Below are 24544 nucleotides of genomic sequence, written 5' to 3'. Positions count from 1 at the left end.
CATGTACTAAACATTTGGGTAGAGATCAATGCTCCATTTATCACACTCCATCTCAAGTCACTCTAGTTTGTAAGGCCCCCTTATCAAGAGAAGCCATGTTTGAACAATCATGTACTAAACATCCACGTTTGAACATCTATATAAAAGCCAACATACCAACTAGACCACATGAGGCTCTATATAAAATTCATGAATCTCTCATTCAAGTTCATCTCAAGGACTCATCCTTGAAGAAATGTACCATCTTCTATTCATCAACAAAGGAAGTTTTGTTCTTGTTTGATCTTCATTGTGGGTGAATTGCACACTACCACGTGTTTTCTTACAACACATACCTAGGGATATTTGTTTTGAGTAAAGCTTTTCATTTTGGCATGGGAGTACTCGAGCACATACTCTTGGTCTCTAGTGGCACTTTTCTCCAACAATGTTTTAACAACCCTTGATTCATAAAGCTTCTTTTCTTAGTAGCATGTAGCCGTCAAAACTAGTTTTTTATGTTACATACTATTGCATGATAGACATTGACGGACTATCACTATCTTGTAGAGCCATCTAGTCTTATGTTAGATGCTAAACACAATTTTTAGAATTTTGTCCATATGCAAAGCATGCGAACATGGGCATGTCTGCATTTTATGCCTTGTATGCCCATGAAAGCACAATTCTTTATTTCCACGAACCCAAGATTGGATAGCATTGATCCATGTGTGTTTCCTACTAAAAGCTCCTAGCATGGTGTGTAATGATACTAAAAAATTATAGATCTCTTTTAGTTGTCAACTGCAACAAACACAAGCATTTGAATGCTTGTTTCCAAAGATACTCTTAGCGAGTCTACAAGCTTTTTAGTGCATTGTTCTTAACTAGAATCTAAATCTGAACTTTTATGCAAAGAAAGGTAATAATGGGACTCCAACTCCTTAAGAGCAACCGCAGCTTGCTCCCCAACTGTGCAGAGAAGGCTTTCAGTCTCTCCACATTGCTTTTCAAACTTCCCAACTCTCTGCTCAATGTGCTCAGTCAGAGAGCTGAAGTCAGAGAATACTGCAGTTTGCTTGAGTTCCGAAACAAGCTTCAGTAGAGAGTCTGCTGCTTGCACCTATTAGCAAAGTCCATATGAGCAAAATCAAGGAGCACATCAAGGCAAAGAAGCCCTTCCCAAGGAGAAAAAAAAACACATACAACTCTGGCTGCATGAACTTCCATCTGAAACTCCTCCTGAGCGTTCCTGACAGGATCATTTATCTGGAGTTCACAACAACAATGCAGAAGAGTCAGCAGGTTGAGTGCACCAGGCACAAAAAAGAGAGGAGACTACAGAACATAACAATCCAATAGAATCTGCAGAAGAAATGCTAGGGTAAAAGGATTGAAGAATTTTCTAAAAGAAACTGTTGGACTTCCATATACATAGTTATGGACCTCAAGTTGGACAAGAGGCCCCTGTTACGAGAAGCCATCCTGATGTCCTAGATCCTGGATTTAGACCAGTTAGAGATGAGATAAGAGATGATGGCAAGAAGAACGAACACATGGGTGACCAGGCCAATAGAATCTGGAATCAGAAAAGGCAAGACAAAGCCCATTTGGCCAGGCAGCACTGAGAAGAATAGGTTGTAGACTAAATTGGGCAGCCTGTAGGCATCTTTGGCCCCTGAAAATAATGCTCAATTTGGCTGCCATATGGAAAATCTGACCTCACAAACCAGCATTTATTGCCTGGCCGTATCTAGCTATTTAGCACGCCCAAAACAAATGAGAGGCGTATCCAAAAATCCCCCATAGTGGTTGTACCAAAGAAGAATTGAAAATTTAGGGTGTGTATAGACTAAAGGAAGCTCAATCCTTGGACGATCAAAGACCTTTTTCCATTACCCTTCATGCTAGATAAAGTAGTTGGCACGGAATGTATAGTTGTATAGATGGATATAGTGGATACAAACCAGCTTTCTATAGCACCCAAGGATAGGGAGAAACCACGTTTATCACTGAATGGGGAGCCTACATGTATAATGTGATGCCTTTCACCTTATGCAATGCCCCAGTTGTTATATACCTAATGCTGGCTAGGTTCAAGAGCCTTCACATGCTTTTCACATAAGCATGCACACAGCGGACGGCCAAGAGCACGCTCCATGATAGATAGACCCGGTGCGAGTACAGCGGACTACTTGCTGGGACCATTATCTCTCATACCGGACATACAGTCTTTTACAGTCTCACCTCACCCCATCGGTGTGTAGCTGCCGATCGTGCATACCGTTCCTTCAGCATTGCATGCCGCTTTGATCCGATGCCACCACCGAGCGGCCCCCAAAGACACCCCCAATACCACTTCACCAGAGAGACAGCATCCAGCTACGCCAACCACTTGTACAGTGCTCTGCAGGACATGGATTCACATGTACTGCTGGAGGACTTCACGACACAGTTAGCCTCGACACTCCACATGCCATGTATTTCCCTCACACTCAGCCATTCGTCACACCTCCGAGCAAGAATGCCCCACAGAAAGGCTGGTACGATGATGAATGCCGGGAAACCCGTGCCTGCCTCATCTGAGAGGAAGCACAAGGGATTTGTACACATCGCCAGGCGCACGTGATCTTTCACCGCCTCGTGCGGAGGAAGAAGCGAGCCTACTTGGCGAAGTTGGAGCATGAGTTGTACCATCTTTTTTTGGGACAGGACAGCAAGGAGGCATGGTGAGTTTTCCAGACACCCAGAGCCCAAACACCTATTACATCACCGGAGACATGGCATGCTTATGCTACCTCGCTCTATCAGATCCCTGGACAGCCACCTCTCCCCCGACCACCAGAGAGCCGACTCACCTCCTCCACCTTCTTCTCTGTCGGCATGATCCGCGACGCCATTGACAGGTTGCAGAATGGTGCCGACGACATTGTACTTATCTCAGATACACCAGAGGGGCTGCAGAGACACCTGGATGCATTACGGACCTTCTGCCAGGATAGGGACCTTACAGTGAACCTTGGGAAGACCAAGGTAATGGTGTTTAACACCTCTAAGCAGTGGGCCGACCGGTTGCCTGAGTTCACCTATGGTGGGGAGATAGTAGAGAGAGTCAAGAGATATGTCTACCTGGGGGTCACATTTGCTGGACCAGACAGATTGACTAGAGGATATGCTGCACTCGGAGCCCTGGAGAGCCAATGTGCACACATCCAGTTTCATGAGCCTCGGATGAAGCTCTGGTTATTTGACACGTTGGTTACACCAACGCTTTTATACGGTGCTCCCATCTAGGGGCCGAGTCTCTTATCACAGGCGGAGGAGTGGATCTACAGCAGAGCAGCCAGCCTTGAGTGGAGGGGAGTTTTATGATGGGTGGGAGCAGATGGAGAGACCACTAGTGGATGATCTCCCGCATGATCAGGAGTAAATCATCAGTACCACATGAGATGGTCCAGGCAAGGATGGGAACCCCACCGACCGTAGCCAAGGCCCTCTTCCAGACGGTCACTTTAATACATAGGCTATGGAGCCTCTCTCGGCACAGATACTCTAGACTCGCGCTAGAGTCGTCTAGACAGCTCGCATCAGAGGGCGACACAGAGTGCTGGTATGCTCAGACTAGCACACGGTTATAGCTACATGGTATGCATATGGACCGCCTTCCACCTTTACAGTACAGCCTGGACTCCCCCCTGTTGAGCCAAAGTGAGCTCAACAAGATCATCAGGATGGATATCATTCAGCTACACACAGCATGCACATGGATCACACCGGCCGAGCCGCAAGGGACGAAGATCGCTTTCTACCGAGAGCATCTTCTCCACTTATCCCCTGATGGTTTTGTTGTCCGCCCGAGGTACATGGACATTCACCTCTCTCATGGAGTCAGATGTGCTATTGGCCAGATCCGCACGTCTTCACATCAGCTGAGGATAGAGATCGGTTGATATGGAGCCGTCTTCTCTCTCTCGTTCGTCGCCGCCTTCCCTGTTGTGCCCCTGTTTGCACCGCCTTCTGTTCGCGCGCCACCCCTATGCGCAACTGCCGCCTTCTCCCTTGTTCGTTGCCCTCTCTCCCGCTTGGGCTGGCTCTGTTCTATCCGGCCCTAGTAACGTAGAATGTCACTACGCCCGACCAATGGTTGAACCCTCAACCAAAAGCCACTCCCGCCCTTACCCATCACGCATCGGGCCGGCTCCCGTCTTCTCCCATGTCCTTGACCACAGCTTGGTTTGGGTGACTATGACAATGGTGCTCCCTCTTGAAGATAGAGTGAACAAGATTGAAGAACAGGCTCAAAAGGCCCTTTCAGACCAAAAGAAACTGATAGACAAGACATTGAACCAGCATCAAAAGGAGATTCATGCTATTAAGACTGAGATTCAGGGCAAAGAGGAAATGTACAAACAGCTGCAAGTTGAGATGCAACAAGAGATGGAAGCTTGAAAGGATGCATGCATGTGCGAGTAACAAGCTTGCAAGTGGGCAACTCACCAAAAGAGGATGGTGATACTTCATGTAGACAGATGGGCCTCACTAACACACCTTTCGTAGACGCTTGGCGAGCCGGGAAAGACTTGACGAGGGAGAGGCCTCTCCTCCTCAAGTTCAAAGATAAGGAGTCCTGTTTGGCTTTCTTGAAGAAGAGGGCCACCCTCCACACCACCAAAATATACCTTGGAGATGACCTCACCCCCTACAGGTGGAACACAGGAAAGCCGGGATGGTTCAGGTTATGGAAGCCCGCAAGGCAGGAAAATGGGCTGCTTATCGTGATGACCGAGTCATCATCACAAATAAACGCCCCACATGACAGTGCGGGGCCTATGAGACCATAGATGCATTAAGGATGGGAGGGGGGGGGGTGCGTGGCTCGGGAGGAGTGGCATGCTTGTTTCGCCCTCATTTGAGAGGCATGCTCACAATGGTTAGACACGATGAGGAGGCTCGTTTTATGTCGATGCGATCAGCCAGGCCTGGCTTGAGAGTGCATATTGCAGTATGCTACTTCCCACCAGAGAAATCAGAATATGCATGCAGGTTGACAGAGAAAGGGGAGACTCCCTATGCGCCATTATTTGCAGACATTGCAGAGTTCTCCCAGAGATCTCTCGACAGGGAGAGGTCCTCCTAGAGGGCACTCCACACTAGATCATATCTTTACACTACGGGGGATCATTGAGGAGGGGAGAGCTCATGTGCATCGGATATACTGTTGCTTTGTGGATTTCCGCAAAGCTTTTGATACCGTCCCATGGGCCAGACTGATAAGGAGACTGCAAGATATGGGAGTGCCAACAGAGATGCTTTGGGGGATCATTACACTCTATGAGTCAGTCTCACAGGCAGAGTACGGGCTCCAGGAGGTGACTCAGAGATCATACACAGCACTATCGGGGTGAAGCAGGGCTGCCCCTTGTCTCCTAGTCTATTTGGTCTATACATTGACGAGATCTCGAATTACATAGACAGACAGGGAGGACCAAGAGCACATTTGGCAGGAGTCCTGATACCCATCCTCTTGTATGCAGATGATATTGTTCTTATTCTGATTCACCAGAGGGGCTGCAGAGGCATTTGGATGCATTATGGGCTTTTTGCGAGGATCGGGACCTCACTGTGAACCTTGGAAAGACCAAGGTCATGATCTTTAACACCTCCTCACAATGGATAAGTAGATCTACAGTACAGTTTACATACAGTGGAGAGCCTATGAAGTATGTTACCTCATATGTATACCTTGGGATCACTTTTGCTGGACCTCAGTTCTTGATGCGGAAGGCGGCCGAAGCTAGATTGATGAGGGGATATGCAGCCCTTGGCTCGCTAGAGAGGCAATGTTCACAGATATAGTTTCAGGAGCTGAGGACGAAGCTTTGGCTATTTGATACTCTAGTTACACCTGCACTACTGTATGGTGCTCCCATCTGGGGTCCTAGCTTATACCACAGGAGGTCACATAGAGCCCGGGACAGAGGATCATTACATATGCTGATGCCCTGTATACTATGAGATTCGGGGGAGGTTCCATTTTCTCTTCCGAGATGGGTTCGGACCACTTTCCAGGATCGTGGACTTCCCAGATCAGAGATGCTTGGGACTTTTTCTTCTAGAGCTCCGTAGACACAGGGAGTCCTTAGTAAGCTCCTGATCAGTTGTACTTGCTCGAGGACGAGCACAGAGAGCTCTCACGGACTTCTTCCATACCAGCACTCCGAGGGCCGATCCACCCATCATACCCAAACCACAAGCTAGTGCAGGAGCTCAACCGAGAGGTGTGACACTCGACAGAGCCACTGAGTTATGCAGAGCTCGACGCCCCAGACCCCATGGCCCTCGCTCATGGTCACGCCACCACAGGAGGATCTGGGCCATCATCTCCCATCATTGCAGGACCTTCTCACGCCAGCTTAGTTTTACCACCTTGAGCACCATGTCACAGCGGCCCATGAGGGAGTATTAGGGTGATATGAGAGCTCTCTGCTCATGTACTTAGATCAGATTTTATAGTTCTAGATTTTTGTTATCTTTCTTTATTACCATTTTGTACCTAGGATGATGTACCTCATGGATATGATGTAACCTTTTGGTCTCATAGGTCATTTTGGCCTTTTAAAGACGTTAATACAACTTTCTTTCTTTACTCTCTCTCTCTCTCTCTCTCTCTCTCTCTCTCTCTCTCTCGTAATTAGGCTAACCAATGCGATCCTCTACCACGGAGATCCCACACAATCTTCGCGAGAGAGCTTGCATCACCCGTTGGATTAGAGCAACCACCTCGGTTTGGCAACGAGTGCGGGAGGATGGCGGTGAAGAGCGGCTACGGTGGAGCTCTTGAGCCGTGCTCGAGCTCGGCGGATAGGTAACTTCCCACGACACGGTTAGGGTACGGTTTCCTTAACAGCCTGCATCTCTTCCTTCCACCTATCCATGTCCTCTTGCATAGAGGTGTGTATATAAGAGTTTGTCTTGACCTTCTCCAAGCTACTTTTGCAAGCTTTCTATATCTGTATCTTGCAGTTTGTATATCTCTTTCATGGCTACATAGTTGTTTCCGTACGGCGTACGACACCATATCGTACAAGATACCGTACAGACTCGTACGGATTTTTCCTAAAAAATATTTTTTTTTTCAAAGAAAAAATCCCCAAAAAAATATTTTTTTGGGGGGATAATGATCTTGTTTTTGCTTGTCTATGGCTGTTTGAGCTTCCTCTGTACTATGATGCTTCCTCCCTTTTAAAAATACTCCATATCTCAAATTGGAAATACCTAAGTTTATAAGTATTTTCTTAAAACACCATATTTTATCGTATGATAAGGAAAAAAATATATATCATACCATATTTTCTCATACGGTATCATATCATATGAATCATACGGTATCATACCTAACAACTATGCATGGCTGTCACGCATGTTTTAGCATGGGGATCGCTGATTTTCTGTGTATTCACCCATACAATGCTCTATTTCCTCTCCTTCTCGTCCCTAGTTCTTATATCCGCAGAGCACTCCATGTTGGAGAAGGGAGTGGAAATGCAATATGCAGGTAAGAGAAAAATATTCACATTGGTAAGAGAGAGAGAGAGAGAGAGAGAGAGAGAGAGAGAGAGAGAGAGAGAGAGGGCCCAAGTGGGCTGCCTTGCTACCTTGGGGGCCTGAGCAAAGGGTGGGCGAGTACAGGGGGCAGTTGCTAGACGGAGGCGCGCAGAGAAAGGAGATGGGACAGGGTTGCACGAGAAAGAGAGAGAAATGGTGGGGCGGGCTAGGTAAAGGCAGGGGTGCGCGCGCAAGCGAGAGAGAGAGAGAGAGAGAGAGAGAGAGAGAGAGAGAGAGAGAGAGAGAAAGCTTATTAACGTCTACTAGAGGCCGAACTCGACCTATGAGGCAAATCAATGTACAACTGTCAATGTCTTCTGGATGTCCAGAAAAAAAAAAGAAAAAATGAACATGAAATAAACTATGAAAGTACTGAGCTAGTGGGAGGGTGTGATGGATGGAGCACTACTACTAGAGGTTCAGTATACAACCTATATGCGTAGGGTATACAAGAATGCAATGCAGATCTATCTAGCTCCAACCAGTACCATAATGGGGGTGTAATATGTGATCCATAGGCGATGGCGAGGCAAAAATACCTCGGAGCATGATCTCCGGGTGAGAGAGAGAGAGAGAGAGAGAGAGAGAGAGAGAGAGAGAGAGAGAGAGAGATCACCAGCGCGCGACACAAGCAGGGAGGGGGCTTGCGCAACGTCACGCCATGGAGAAAGAAAAAGTTATATTAAACGTCTTCAAAAGACCTAGTGGGTCTATGAGATCAAAAGTGATACAATAGTGTCCATGTAATCTCATCATGGTACAAAAGAAAACAAAGACTAGAGCTGAGCGTGGAATGTAAAATCCGAGCCATATGATACAAAGTGGGACCATCATCATCGTACAACCTATGGAGCTAACCCCTTGGTAAAGGGAGGGGGCCGTCAAGGATATCGAGCATGGAGTTAACCTGTAGAAGGATCTACAAATCTGCCGGGCGTGGGAAGGTGGCTCTGTGCTTCTCCAAGATCTCCTCAAGTTGGGACTGATGTCAGTGTTGCTGGCGAGCTCCAGGGAGTCTGGGGCATCGAGCTCACTATACTGTCGTGGCCCGGTCTAGAGTCACGCCAAAGTGGGGTTTGTCATTAGAAGTGTCAGCTATTGCATTATCTCCATCTTTCTTCTTTTGTTTTGCCATCTGCCATCCGCTTTCTACATTCATTATGTAGTGGCCAAGTTTATGAAAGTAGTGAAATTTGCCCTTCTTTTTGGACTTGCTAGAATCCCCTTTTTCAAACGAATCACCCCCGGAAGCCTTATTGGACTTGGAGTCCTCCATGCTTAAAGCTCTTTGCTTTCCCTTTGTCCTTGGCTGAAAATGCCCCAAAATTTGTGACAAATTGGGGCCAAAATTGTATACATATTTTGGGCCTTTTTGAATTTCAAAAAAGCCCCAAAATTTGTGACTACCGAAATACTTGTCCTTCACAACAAAACCTGCAAGCTAAAAAAGCCCAAATGTATACTCACAGAGAAGGTCTGTAGCAAGCGAAGAAGAGGTAGACAAGATCGTCGAAGAGGACACCACAAAAAAAGTCCGTGAAAAAAGCTTGACAGGAAAAAAAAACTCTGGAGTGGGCTGAAAATGGGGAGTCGCCTGGTACGCCCCTGGGCTGTGCTTCTTCATAAGAAGGCTCTTATGAATCATAGAGACCCCCATGGTAAATGCAGACTCTCCATGCTGCACATTCAATGCATGGCTGGAACTAGCCCTTGTTCTTCCTGTCAATGAAGCTGAAATTTTGCTAGCCTACAAAGTTTTCAGCAACCATCTAGTCACAAATTTAGCATCATGTATGGCTGTTCATTCTTCCCTAACAACATCTTCCATAGAAGGGCGGTGATTTGATGGCTGTTCCAAATGTTTCACATCCTGTTCAACTTGAGGGTGGCTGAACTGAATCCCCTCTTATGGCTATGCTATGGGTAAAAGCATCATGACTTTTATGCAAGTAGAGCATGGACTGAACTGAATTTTCAGCAAGTGCCACATCTCTACTCACAAAAATTTGGAGTGTCACTAGATTATAGAGACGAATCCCTTGCTCTCATTACCGTAGCCTACAAATATGCATTTAATTGCTTTATCATCCAGCTTTGTTCTTAGTTGTGGCACATGAGCATATGCCAGACACCCAAATATATGCATATAATCCACTTTTGGCTTCCTGTTATACCGAGCCTCAAATGATGTTATGGTCTTCAAAGCTTTTGTTGGGCACCTGTTCAACACACGAGTTGCACACAAGATGGCTTCCGTAAAAAAAGTATGAGACAGCTTCTGTGCTTTCACCATACATCTAGCCATCTCCATGAGAGACCTATTCTTTCTCTCAGCTACACCATTTTGTTGTGGTGTATAAGGCATAGAGCATTGGTGTTTAATGCCCTTCTCAAGCAAGTAATTCTTCAATGCATACCCAGGAAAACCTCGAGTACTCATCTATGAATGTGACAAAATAAAGATGCCTCCCCATGGATGGCGTCCGCATCGGACCACATACATCACTATGTATGAAATGTACTTTATTTCATCTCTAACATAGCCATCCTTGGGAAATGGTTAGCCATGCATCTTTCCCAAAATACACCCCACATACATGTCTTGTTGGAGACTCAAGAGGTAGCATATTGTCCATATGATGCTTCTGCAAAAAGCATCAAACTCCCAAAGTTTACATGCCCAAAACGAGCATGCCATAGCTCTACATCATGCATAGCAAGAGTGTGGGTAGCCATTGTATGTGCATCATATGGACACTTGTTATAGCTGTCTAGCTTATACAAGTCATTGCATCGTGTTCCAGAAGTGAGTATAGTATAACCCCTTGAAGGGTCCTTGCCTAAAAACACTTCTTATTTGCAAATTCAACCACCAAATCTTGATTGGTTATGGCTGAGACAAAGAGTAGATTTTTCTTTATCCCTAGAACACACAATACACTTGTCATGCATACATTTGCACCATTTGTTGGCTGCAACATGCATGACCTTGCCTATCCCTCTCACTCGATCAGTAGAATGATCTCCATATGATATAGTGCGGCCATTAGAAGCATAAACCAAGTGCTAAAATACATCTTTACAAGAAGTGATATGGCTCGAAGCACCACTATCAAAATACCAAATTACATCCTTACTGTGGGATGCAATCAAAGACATATCTTGTTTGTAGCACTTGGTGTGCATGTGACCAAAAATGTCCACTCCTCATGGACTACATTAGCAAATAGCAAATTGCTCTGCTTTGTCATAAGAAGTGTCAGCTATTGCATTACCTCCATATTCCTTCTCTTTTGCCATCCACTTTCTACATTCATTTATGTAGTGACCAAGCTTATGACAATAGTGACATTTGCCCTTCTTGTTGGACTTGTTGGAATCCCATTTTTCAAACGAATCACCCCCATAAGCCTTATTGGACTTGGTGTCCTCCATGCTTAAAGCTCTTTGCTTTCCCTTTGTCCTTGGCTGAAAATGCCCCAAAATTACCATTGGCTGCAACAAGCATGACCTTGCCTATCCCTCTCAATGGATAAGTAGAATGATCTCCACATGATACAGTGCGGCCATCAGAAGCATAAACCAAGTGCTGAAATACATCTTTACAAGAAGTGATAGGGCTCACAGCACCACTATCTTGTTTGTAGCGCTTTGTGTGCATGTGACCAAAAATGTCCACTCCTCATGGACTACATTAGCAGATAGTAAATTGTTCCAAAGAGTGGGCGGCTCAAACCCCCTCCATACTCACCAGAAATGTTTCGGGGTTTTTGAGGTTTCAGGGCGAAACGTTTCGTCTTTCAGCTAAGAAATGCGAAGGTTTCATAAATTTTTCTATATAAATACAATAAAATGGTTTAGAACTTGTAGTTTGTAGAATTATTTGTAGGCCTACCTAGTGCTAGCTAGGCACTTAAAGTATGGTAAACGCTTAGGCAATTGTGGTCACAATTGGACAATTTGGGAGTTGTGGAATTGTGACTCGTGAGAAATTGGGGATTTATGAGAAATTGGGCAATTAAGAATTTAGGGAATTGGGAATATTGGAGAATTTGTGAGAAACTGGGGGAGAGAGAAAGAGGAGGAGGAGGGGGAGGGGGAGGAGGAGGAGGAGGAGGAGGAGGAGGAGGAGGAGAAGGAGAAGAGGTGATTGCAGATCATGCAAGAGAGAGAGAGAGAGAGATAGAGAGAGAGAGAGAAAGAAAGAAAGATTTTATTAACGTCTTCCAAAAGACCAAACTCGGCCTATGAGACAAATCGGTGTACCTGTATGGGGTATCCTCTGTCATCCCAACAAAATGAAAAAGTACTGAACTAAAAAGCTGAATTTGGGTGTGCATTAACTACAATGAGTGGGGGAGGGGATGGAGCTCTACTACTAGGAGAATGCAAAGCTATATGCATGGAGTATACAATCATGATATGCAACCTAGCTAGCTCCATCATGTACCATACTGGGGGTATAAAATGGTATACATCAATGAAGGGGGTGTCCACAGCTCCCTGAAGAACATGCCTGGGTCTGCTCTGAAGCGAGCCAGTCGCTCTGCACCCTCTCTGTGAAACTGAGCTCTGATCTCTGTCATCTCTCTCTGGTATAGGCGTGGTGTCCGAAAGCCAGGTGTCCTCTGTCTCCTGCGGGCTGTGAATGTCTCTGCTCTCTGGAGAGTAATTCCCTGCCATGTAGGGGCTGGGAGTGGGATGGATCTCTGAAAAAATGTAGTAATCTGTGTCTGTCGTCCCCCCTCTGGAGTTGTCTGAGCTTGTAATGATGTCTCTCTGTGACGCTGTATGTCTAATGAAACTGAGAAGAAACGCAACCCTGATATCAAGAAGCAATTGCTAAGTGGACTAGTCTAGACACCAAAGCACTATCATTTATCATTTGTGGTCTAGGTGATAATCAAATCCACCAAGTGAGCTCTGTTGAAAGCTCACACAAGCCATGGCAAAGACTCAAATCCATATTTGGCCAAACCAATGCTACTACACGACTCTTCTTAAGAAAGACACTTTATAGGGTGGAAAAAGGTGATAAAACAAGTGTTGCAACTCATGTAAATGATAAAAGGTGTCTCATTGATCAACTAAGTGGTGTTGGGGTTACCGTAGATGAGAAGAAAGCTGTGTTTGTCTTACTTTCTAGCATGAGGCCACCTTCTGTGATCATCTCTTTCGAGATTCCTTGTAATCATCTCAGTGTTTATACTTTGCGTTCATTTCTAGCCAATGGGCATTTCTTCTTTGTGCAACTTCCAAATGGTCTCTACATGTTGACTCCTTCCCTCCGGGGGTGTACTACTAAGAAATCCTACGTATAACATGCGTTCAAGGGGGTTGTGACCTACATATCATAGTCACATATGGGACGCAAAATGGGGACGGAAAAGATTGAGAATGGCCATTCCCTGTGACTATAGAGTGACATGGGACGGGAATGGGAACGGGAAGATGCTGCCATCCCCAACATTCCCGAGTCTAAAAATGCCCATTCCTACTATGCTACATATACAGCCTATGCACACTCACGTAAGTGTGTGAGAGCTTAGCTCATGTGTAATCCCTTGGTGATTAATATAGCTTTGTGTTACTTTGTGCAACTTGCTCTTGCCCCACGTTATGCTCTTGGTTAAGTGTGCTAATGTTTAACAATGGAACCTGCTACTACAAGATGCGAAAGTGTCTATTAATGCAAAAGTGTCTATTAATGACACTTTGGCAAGAGGTTTATAGATTCACAAGGATATATGAGCGAGATTAGACTCGCCCCACACATAGGAGATAACAATGTTTTTCAACACACAAGCTAACCTACACTAGATGGCAGCCATAATGATGAACTCCTCAAGGTCTCATCGAAGCATACAAAGTTCCACGTCACTGGCACCGCAGAGGTAGTTCAAGTCTAAAGCACTTTAGATAATACAAGGCCCCACTTGTTCAAAGGCTTTGCACAAGTGGAGACCATTGCCCTAATAACTAGGTTTTATATACCACAAAGAATCCAGGAACAAGGTTGTTAGAGGTGTCAGAGGCGTTTGGTACGAGGCGGGTATGGTACGCGCCTCGAAAGAAGGCTTGTATTTTTTAGAGATGTTAGAGGCGTGTTAGAGGCGTCTGTTTATATATATATATGTGTATATATGTATATATATATGTGTATATATATATATATGTGTATATATATATATATGTACATATATATATATATATATATATATATATATAGTGATAGATAGATATAATATATATAGTGAAAGTTGAGAGAGAGATAGAGAGAGAGAGAGACTAGAGTGTGTATGTATGAGCCTTGAGGGAGGGAGAGAGAGGGTGTGTATGAGAGGGAGAGAGTGTGTGTGTGTGAAAGAAAGAAAGCTGTATTAAACGTCTGCAAAAGGCCAAAATGACCTATGAGACCAAAATAGTCCATCATCATCATCTGGATACATCATCAAGATTCAAGGGTACAAAGCAAAATGAAATGAACTGATATGAACTGGTAGTATAGAGAGAGCTCCAAAAGTGGGTATAAAAAACATCATCATCCTAGTGTGTTTGAAGTTTGAAGTTTGAACTTTGGGTCTTGAGAAAGGCTTAAGGAAGGGAGGGAGAGAATGAGGGAGAGAGAGAGAGTGTGTAAGAGGGGCTGCCTTGGGCCCTTAAAGCCCCCGTCTAAAGACTCAAACCAGCCAAAAAAATAATAATTATAATAATTTTTTTTATTTTTTTTGACCCCTCGATCAGGCAGTCATACGCCTCGATCGCCTCGAACCGTTAGAGGCGCGCCTTGTAACAACTATGTCCAGGAACATGTCCAATTCACCTTAAAAGAAAGTGCATTTTATAACCTCATGGTAGTCATCCACAAGACAATAAACCATCAACTCCATCATGCATAGTATGGACTAGATACTACAACATCCCCATTAACATCATCAGTGCCCAATAGTGGGTGTAGAACCTGGTATCAATATATGCTCCCCCCCCCCAACGCACACACACAAATAAGAGCATACATTCATACAAAGGTTTGTGTTTTGAGTTTCTGGTCAGAGCTCCGGAGATACATGGCACACCCAGCCATAATGAAGCCTAGCACTAACGATTATAACAAATAGAAAGAATTATTATAACAAAAAGGTAGTTGATAGGGAATATGCACCACTAAAGATAGAAAGAACTAACACAATGTCAACTGGCTGCAACTTGAACGAAAACTTCACAATGTGAAATTTGCATGTCTGCTAATACAACATAAAGATATACCTAGATGAATCCACAAACATGCCCAAATTCACCTTATAAGAAAGTGAAATTTTTAACCTCATGGTAATCATCCACAAGACAATAAACCATCAACTCCATCATGCATAGTATGGACTAGATACTACGGCATCCCCACTAATGCCATTAGTGCCCAATAGTGAGTGTAGAACTTGGTATCAATATATGCTTCCACACAAACACCCCCCACGGGCGTGCACATACACATAAGAGCATACATTCATACAAAGGAATGTGTACTAAGTGTCTGTCAGAGCCCCACAGATATAGGGCAGACTCAGCCATAATGAAGCCTAGCACCGAGGATTATTACAAATAGAAAGAATTATTACAATAAAAAGGTAGTTGATAGGGCATATGCACCAATAAAGATAGAAAGAATTAACACAATATCAACTGGCTGCAACTTGGACGAAAACTTCACAATGTGATATTTGCATGTCCGCTAATACAGCATAAAGATATGCCTAGATGAATCCACACACGCATGCACACACATAAGAGCATACATTCATACAAAGGTCTGTGTACTGAGTTTCTGTCAAAGCTCCGGAGATACGAGGAAAACTCAGCCATAATGAAGCCTAGCACTAAGGATTATAACAAATAGATAGAATTATTACAACAAAAAGGTAGTTGATAGGGCATATGCACCACTAAAGATAGAAAGAATTGACACAATATCACCTGGTTGCAACTTGGACAAAAACTTCACAATGAGAAATTTGCATGTCCGCTAATACAACATAAAGATATACCTAGATGAATCCAAGAACATGCCACCATACGCCATTGTGCATGTGGATACTGCTTTAGACAATACATTGTATTGGGTAGAATAGGAGAGTGACAGGCCATTGTGCTCTAAGTGTATAAAGCTTTAGGGGACAAGCCCATGAGTGTACAGTTAGACATGGAACTAGGGTGCACCCTTGTGATGGGAGAAATGAGTGCCCTGACGTAGTGGAATTATAAGAATGACAGACTCGGACCATCAGCCCAGATCTGGACACCTTTGGGCCAGCTTTCAGCATTGTGCAGGCATGTACAGGGTTTGGGTCTGATTTGGAGGGCTTAGACAACCCAGAAGAAGCCATGGCCTTGCACCTAAGGCCTGTTGAGGAGCTGGGCATCTAAAAGGACCTTTACAGGTCAAATAAGAGGAGGTTTCTCCATTTTAGGGTCCCCTAGCTTTCTTGGGAAGGGATCCCTATAGCTACCCCTCCTACATTGTCATTTCATCTCTATTACATTCCATCCATTCCCTTTGAGCAGGAGAATCAGCAGCCAATCCAACCTGCATCAGCCCTAAAACGTGCAACAAACATTGAAGATCTTCAAGACTTCTAAATAGGCAAATGGACTTGCAACTTTGGAACATAGAAGAGAATAAAGGGTTTTCTGCTTTGTTTCCAGCCTGGTCTGCACAGAGACACAGTGTGGTTATTATTTTTCAGATTTTAGTCAAGCTTCTGCTTTGTACTTCGTTCTCTTCAGTAAAGTAAATACTCCGCAGGGCAGAGAGAGAGTGGGAGGCCATTTGGAGCCAGTTCCAGTAATCTGTGTGGATTAATCATGACTGTTTAAGTATCTATTTGTTGTCTAAAATGACTGAGAGCATCAATTACTTGTTTGAAACAACCGCTTCCTCAAGAGTACCTGACATTGGTATCTGAGTAAGGCTTACACAAGATGAAAGTTAGTAAAGAAGAGCTACATGTTGAGCGCTTTAGCTCATTCCATGATTCCACTGCTACTCTTTTTTTTGTTGCACCGTAAGAGACTTTTATTGAGTATGAACACGGCTATACAAAGCCACCGCCAAAGGCCACTGAAACATCATCCCAGAAGGCAAGGCCAGTCCCACTGATTGCAGCTGCTTGTTTTGAGTACAAGGGATTAAGAAAAAGAAGCCACTTGAAATCTCCCTTCTGTATATTTTTTCATACTTAATAGAAGTCTTTTTTCCGGAAGAAAAAAAGAAGCAGCCCCTTACCCTTGCAGCCTTCAATAAATGGAAGAAATTGTCAAGGAGGCTAGTGATGTCAGCATCTGCCCGTTGCAGCAGACTGCGCTGCCGTTGAGCTGCAGCAGCAACGGCTGCCACTGTTGGGCCTGCTGCAGCTCCACTGCCCAGCCCTACACCAAAAGCCCCCACCCCCCCTGTGGCAGCCCCCCCTGTAGCTGGCTTGTTCATGGCAGGATAACCTGTGCAATAACATATTCATTGCATCAAATTAGGATTTTTACCTGGGAATAAGAACACCGTCTCAAAAATGCAGAGCTAACATAATTCAGCAGTCCCCGGTCGATCAAGAGGTGCTGTAGTAAATCGCCCAAGAGGGCCAATTACCATGCCACACAATTGGGAGAGAAGACCTAAATGCATAAGAAGGCTGAGAGAAGCCATACATGCACATCAAGTTGAGAGAAGAAATGCATACAAACCTTAAAACACACATGAACATGAGAAAGAACATACATACACATATGTGCTGAGAAAAGACATGTATACACTTAAAAGATTTATTGAGTTCATAAACACATTTATACACACATGAAGCTGAGATACTACCTGCATACATGCATTTACATCATTTATACACACATGAAGCTGAGACCTGCATACATGCATGCACATCTACAAGGCACAAACTTAAAACATCTATACACACAGGAAGCTGAGAGAAGACTACATACACATCCAAAGCTGCAGACCACATGCATATGTATGCACATAAAGCTAAGAAAATGCACAAGAAGACTACATACATACCTGAAGCTGCAGAGCACAGACACATATACACACATAAAGCTAAGAAAAGGCACGTGTTTGGTTCCTGTCTTCCCATGTGCAAAGTGCATTTTCAACAGTCTTTCCCAATGCCTGCAAATTTGTATTTTTTCCTATGCGTGTTTGGGTTCTATCTTCCCATGTGCAAATGTGCTTCTTCAAAAGTTTTTCTCTATGCCTACAACCCTCATGCACATAGAGAGACACCCATCTCTGGCCCTCATACTTAATAGTGGCCTCAAATCTCAAAGCATGCTCCTCTATCCCCACCTCTTTGTACTACACACCATGCATATCTCGAGCTCAATATGCTCCCTTCTGAAATTTGCCTCTCAACCTGTCTGTACATGCAACCTAAGCAACAAAACATGGAGCTGCTCAGAAGCGCAAAGGGGGAGCTCCTCAATTGAATCAATGGAGGCGCCATGCTACCTATTTTGTTGCTGCAAACAGAACTTGCGTTTTTTTGGGGAAAATGCAATGGCGCACTCTCTGTGGAGTTTCGGCCTAATTCCTCAAGTATCCGGCCATGGCAAATCTGCTGGCATTGTCCGTTTGAGGAATGGTGGACTGCATCGCTCGCTTCAGCTCTGTGCAGCCTTCACAAACACGCTTTGGTAAAACCTTGATTAAATCTTGATTACTATGTTTAATCTAGAGGTTATGGGCTTAAATGTTTCGGCCTGTCGTGAGCGCATCTGTGTAACCTCATCGAATTCTGTGTGCCGCATTGTATATCTATTCCTAGCCTCCAGGGCGATCCCATACAGCAACGCGTGGAGTATTCAGGCCTTCTAGGTCAATGCTTCATCTGCAGGCAGATGGGTCACTTAGCCAGAGCTTGCCCTCGATAGCAATCCAGGAGACCACCTCCGGTGGTTCCTCCCCCCGTTTCTCGTTCAGATCCTCACCAGGGGGCAAGGAGAGAGGTATGTGTGGTTTTTCACCACTCCACACCCTCTATGCCAAATAATAGCGCGATGATCTTCTCTTCCCCCCTCAGTGCAGCTCCCAAGGACAGTGGGATCCTGAGTTGGTGGCAACCGCCACCATCCAAGGATAGGGAGTTGAGCTCTCCCACCATCTCCACGATCTTCGCATCACCGATATTCTCACCCATTTTTGGCCTTTGGCCAAGATGGAGCTTGGAGGTTCAGCCCATTGAGGCTAGGACAGGGAGGTGGCGGCCTCCAGTCTGGACATGTTGCTATTTGTATTCATGCATACATCTGCCGCGGTACCTCTTCCCGCTTCTTACACATACCTCCACTATGATCGATGGAGTCCAGATATTACGTGCATCCCGCACTTGGATGCCACGTAGACATATCTGAACAAGAAGGTGCAGGACCTGGGGTGGAAAACTGGTCCCATGTGAGCCCAGTCCGGGACGAGTCAGCCAGGGTTCTCCATTCGTCCGAGGTCAAGTGTGCATTTTGTCCTGCACATGCGTCCAAGGTCAGGTGTGTGCATTGTCCTGCACATGAAATAGTGTCAGTCCGCGCTGTGAGTCTCCCTCTGGAATGATGTCAGTTGCTCTGTATGTTTGGTCTATGACCAGATGTCAAACGACTGTGTAGATGTAGGTATGCATAAGGTATGGGACTTGCGTACCAGCCCAAGGAGCGGCTGGGCAGAGGCTGTCGGCCAGCCCAAGCGGGCTTGGGCAGGCAGCCGACTTGCCTTTGGGTCTTGCCTTTGGGCCAGCCCAGCCAGTCAGCTAGCCCATAGGGCAGCCAGGACTGCAGGCGGCCAGTGCCCAGGGGCTGCCCAGCAGCCTGCGCTGGCCTGGACAGCAGCCCACAGAGGCGGCCAGGCCAATCCAACAGTATAGGTGTGAACACATGGTATTTTCAGCATTTAATGCTACTTCAAGCAGGTCGTGGGGCTATTTTCAGCAAACCGACCTAGATAAAACCAGCCGACCAACATCTAGGAGGGGTATATAAACCCAAGGCATAAATCAGTCCTATTCATCTCATAATTCACAAGGTGCTGAAGCTAACTCAAGGGCCAGGACAGCCAAGGGAGAAGCTAACGCAAGGGTGAAGGATTGAAGGTCAAGGGCAAAGATCTATCTCAACCAAGAAGGTTCAGGTTCAGTCTTTTATTTCAGGTTTTGCATCATTCTAATAAAAGCAAATACACCATCCATGGTGGGGGCCTACAGAGGGTATTCGGGACCCAATACTGTGTCCTCTTCTCCCTCTCTCTCTCTCTCTCTCTCTCTCTCTCTCTCTCTATTTTCTGCACATCTATATTCAGTTTTGTGCATTATTCTTGTCGTGAAAAGTGTGCTGATTTCTAAGCATTGAAGTTACTGATCTCCCCCGAAGCTTCCACATGTTACAGTGGTATCAGAGCCTACTTCAAGTGTAAAGATTTAGCAAGAAACCAGAAAAAAAATTTCTCACTCGTGTGGTTGGTTTTCAAGCTCCGGTGGACCACCCCTTTCGGAGTGACTCCTGTCCCTCAAAGGACGGTTGGTTTTCAGCCTCCGAAAGTCTCCCCCACACACATTGGATGGTCAGATTGCGCTCCGGAAAGGAGGTGCATTTTCCTGCTATGGCGAGCTTCGACGACGAGAAAGACCAGGAACCTTGGGACCAAAGTGCACTAGGCAGTCCAGCTCATAGTAACATGACACGTTTCGTTGTTTCGAAGGTTTCGTTTCGTTTCATTTCGTCTGTTTTGGACGAAACGCAAAGGTTTGGAAATGACACTTCTTATATACACATATCAAATTTATAACATAGCCAACAGAAAGATGAAGATGCATGTTTTGGAACTAGTGGGTATGAAATTCATGATTTTGGGAGTAGGTTTTTTGGTATTTTCAAAATTTGGGCAAGAAAAGGAGAGAAAGAGAGGAGGAAAGAAACAAGTTAGAAGGGAAGAGGGAGGTGAGAAGAAAAGGGAAGGAGGAGAAAAGGAGAGAAAGTTGGAAGACAAGAAAAGGAGAGAAAGAGGAGGAAAGAGGAGGAGGGAAGAGGAGGAGGTGGACCGTGGAGGAGAAGAGAGAAAGTGGAAAAGGGAAGAGGAAGAGGAGGCATGGAGGAGAAGGAGTGAAGGAGCGAAAAGGAGGAGTGGACAAGGAGAAGAGGCAGAGCAACAAGTTGCGGCCGAGAAGAAGTGTTGGATGCGTCAAGTGGCAAATGGGCAACAAACAAGGACGGAAATGACGGCAAAAATCGCATTTGCAAAAAAAAACCTCCCGCCTGTTTTTTTGACCTCACTTTACATTTGGGCGAAACACCGTTTCGATGGGTAGGTTTCGTTTTGTTTTGAAACGTTTCGTGCTAGAAATGTTTCGTGCCGTTTCGAGAGGGCAAAACGGGTTTTTATGTTACTATGGTCCAGCTAGGGCATCAGGCATGAGTGTAAAAGAGATGCTCCAACAGATGATGCGAGCAATCGTAGACCAAAGAACCAAGTTGGAAGAGCACAAGGCGCAAATACTGGCTCTGGAAGAGCGCACCCGTTCTTGAGCTCCGCGTTTTCCGTCTCCTCCTCGCTCTCCTTCTGTTTCCCAGATTCCAGATCCTCTACACAAGGACCCTCTCGAAGCATCACGACCGTAGCCGAGTTCGATGCTCGAGTTGCAGATGTGTGCATTGGAGATCCGACAACGTGAAGACGACGCCATGCGACGCATGGAACATGAGCGATACCTTACCGCTTTGGACGCAAGACTGACACCAACGGCCTCCTCAAATCATTTTCCCGAGAAAATGAATTTCATTAAGTATAATGGTAAACTCAACCCCACAACTCTTTATTCATGGTTGCATCAATTTGAAGCTTACTTTGCGCAGTTAGAAAAAATGATACTGACACGGTGATCTTAGCTAGTTGGTACTTGGAAGGTGAGGCCATTCCTTGGTGGCTCATGCCCACACCAGATTAGGTATGGCAGCTTATGTTTGGGACGAGTTTGTGCACGACCTTAAGCAGCGGTTTCTACCGCCCCATTACCTTGAGCGACTCGAAGACGAGTTTAGGGGAGCACGTTAGAACGCGCAACCAGTCCTTCAGTTTGCCAATAGAATTTCGAACTTATGTTTGCAGTTAGGTTTATCTGATACATAATAGAAAGGGCAATTCCTATATGGCCTTGACACGCAAATCCAGTGGGAGGTGCGCATGTTTAGGCCAGCCACCTTCGAAGACGCACTCTCGCTTGCGTAGAGTGCTGAGATGAAGCACAATGGCGGAAAGCCCAAGACTTCCCAACCGGCCACACTCCCAAGGGGTCTTCCCCAGGACAGAGCACGGTAGCCTCTCGCTCCAAGAATTCGACCCATGCGCCCAGAAATTACATTAGCAGCACATAAAGGTTGGCATGTACGAAGCCTCGTGGTTTTGTTCATAAAAGTCAAGAATCAAAAGTATGTAGATTAAAGAAAGCTTTATATGGTGTTAAGCAAGCTCCCATTGCATGGTACAAAAAGATACATACATACTTTGTTACACAAGGTTTTTGCAACATCCCAACTGACAATACTCTCTATATTAAGAGGACTAAGGATGTTCTATTGGTCATCGTGTTATATGTTGATGGCATACTGCTCTCGTGCCCGTTTGTGCACGGTCCTGGAAGACCAGTGAAAAGCAAGTGTACACCTAGCGAAGGTGGAAACAAGCCTGTGATAAGGCTACTCCGACCAACACTTTCTTCATCGGTTTGAACCAGATCTGTTTGGTTGTTTGCACTCCCCTAGTGGAGGAATCTAGCCTTTTCAAGCCCATGACACTTGTACAAATATAAATACTCCAAGAAATACAATAAGTATTGAGGGAGGGGGGGTGCCTTTCCGACCCTAGTGCTGGGGTCATTTGTATTTTTCAGAATTTCCAGTGTTTGTATTGCTGGTGTTGTTTCCATTGATTAATAATAATTAGATTAAGTGTTCTAAATATGTGCATATTGTCTTCAGATCTCTGTAGGCCTTCTGTAGGGAGCGGTCACATTGGTATCAGAGCCCGGCCGTCTCTCTTTCTCAAGAGGAGACACGGAGTTTTGGAGATCGGAAGTAAGCACGAACACTCAATTCAATGGACAGCCAGGGCAACCCATTGGAAGTGCCGAATTCGAGGAGCCAATCAAGTGCTTCACGGGATTTTGATGCATTGTATGGAAGGCATAAGCCTCTTGAGAGAGTCTATGACACTGCATACATGGGACAGCCATCACGTGGTAAAGAACCCATGCATGAGGAAGAGTCCAATGCATTGAGGGCTGAATTGGAGCACATGAAGAAGCTTTTGCAGGCAAAGGAGCAAGAGCTGAAATTTCTGCATGAAGACCCCAAAGTGTCATTGAAGCAAGGAAAGCTGATGCTATGGTGGATATGACCTTTGAGTCCATGGCTCTTTAAGTGGGCAAGAAGCCAAGGGAGTTGGCACTCTCCTATCTCACCCGCAAGGGTGATCTCAAGGAAGGAGAGGATGGAGAGCTAGTATTCAAGAATCCACCTCGTTTGAAGCAGGGAGACCCAGCATCTCAACGGTTGAGGTCTTTTATACACAAGGAAGAGGTATCGGTCACTTCTCACCATGCATCTACTCCTCATGGGACAGGAGGCAACAAGTATGTGCATGTTGGAGCTAGTGGGCGACATGATGGCCTTGTGCATGGAGAGAGTGGTCGGCATGCAAGCCGAAAGACTTTGACCATTGAGTTGTCTCGTGGTGAGACATTGCATCATTTGGGGAGGTCTCATGCATCAGGGCCACAGATTCATAATGCACATGCCACCGTGCCTTTTGAAACATCTTTGGTTGCCCATGAAACCCATGCAGAGAGGGCTGCCCCGTTGGATAAGGGAAAGAGAAAAAGAGAAGAACATGTACCACATCCCAAGAAGCTCAAGGAGTTCAAGACAGGGAACAAGAAGCTCAAGGAGTTCAAGACAGGAAACAAGTCCGTGAAATTTGATGCCTTTCATGGAGAGTATGATGCCTCTAAGGTCTAGCTTTTGTGGCACGGTTTGACATTGCTTTTAGTGATGAGGACTTCACTGAGAAGTCCAAAATTCGTCATGCAAGCATGATCTTGAAGGGGACAGCTACCCATTGGTGGATCACTGAAAAGACCGCCAAAGATCCCATTTGCACTTGGAAAGAGTTTAAGGACAGATTTTATGCCCACTTCTTGTCTCCTAATGCGGAGCAAACTCTCACCCAAAAGTGGGATAGACTTGAGCAAAAAGATAATGAAAGTGTGCAACAGTATGTCAATAAGTTTTGGAAAGTGTTGCTTGAGGTAACTCCCTTTATGCAACTCTCCGAGGATGAAAGAAAGAGGAAGTTTTGCTCCGGGTTGCAACCAGCCTATCATTCGGGCATTGAATTGCACCCGTAGCCTGTGCTCTTGCTACGGAGAAATTGGTGCTCAAAATCAAGCAAGATCAAGGTGGTTCTAAAGGCAAAGAGAAGGCTGTCCCAAACCTGCAAAAAGGTGGACAGCCACCTAAAAAGAGCTTTCGGGATGTCCAGAAGGGAGGTAAAGCTGAAAATACCTCATCCAAGGATCATGGGCCAAAGAAGAACAAATTTGGCTTGACCCCCAAGAAAAGGGAGCAATATGCAAAGGAGGGGAAAGGAAAATGCTTTTCTTGTGGCAGTAAAGAGCATATGTTTAGACAATGCCCCAACCGCAAACAAAAGCATGAGGACAAGCAACCCAAGGCAAATGTGCATGTAGTTCCCGATGTGCAGGGAAGCACACAACATGATGGAAAAGAGAGGATGGTATGCAAAGCATGGGGTCAAATCAAAGATCAACCCGCTCTATTTATGTTTGATGATTGTGCAACAAATAATTTCATCTCTACCCAAATGGCAGCCGCCTTGGGCATTGAGGTTGAGGACATGGGGCCT

At 45.3% G+C, this 24544-nt stretch overlaps 1 protein-coding gene across 1 annotated transcript in view; it reads right to left on the bottom strand.

Moving 5' to 3' along the window:
- Window positions 1-420: 420 nt before the first annotated feature.
- LOC147610191 (mediator of RNA polymerase II transcription subunit 22a-like) overlaps window positions 421-24544 on the bottom strand; it is a 72144-nt gene continuing 48020 nt past the window's right edge. Inside the window, exons 2-4 of the mRNA XM_086786163.1 lie at window positions 16865-17076; window positions 1186-1248; window positions 421-1102 (exon numbers count right to left, since the gene is read on the bottom strand). Of these exons, the coding sequence (XP_086642289.1) occupies window positions 863-1102; window positions 1186-1248; window positions 16865-17065 (504 nt within the window). The 5' untranslated portion in view covers window positions 17066-17076 and the 3' untranslated portion in view covers window positions 421-862. The remainder of the gene's footprint in view (window positions 1103-1185; window positions 1249-16864; window positions 17077-24544) is intronic.

The sequence above is a fragment of the Cibotium barometz genome, chromosome 49 (genome assembly GCF_041138505.1).
Source record: "Cibotium barometz isolate CiBa-2024 chromosome 49, ASM4113850v1, whole genome shotgun sequence".
NCBI classification, from domain to species: domain Eukaryota; kingdom Viridiplantae; phylum Streptophyta; class Polypodiopsida; order Cyatheales; family Cibotiaceae; genus Cibotium; species Cibotium barometz.
Note: the sequence above shows the minus strand (reverse complement) of the source record. Positions and strands in the feature narration are given on the sequence as shown.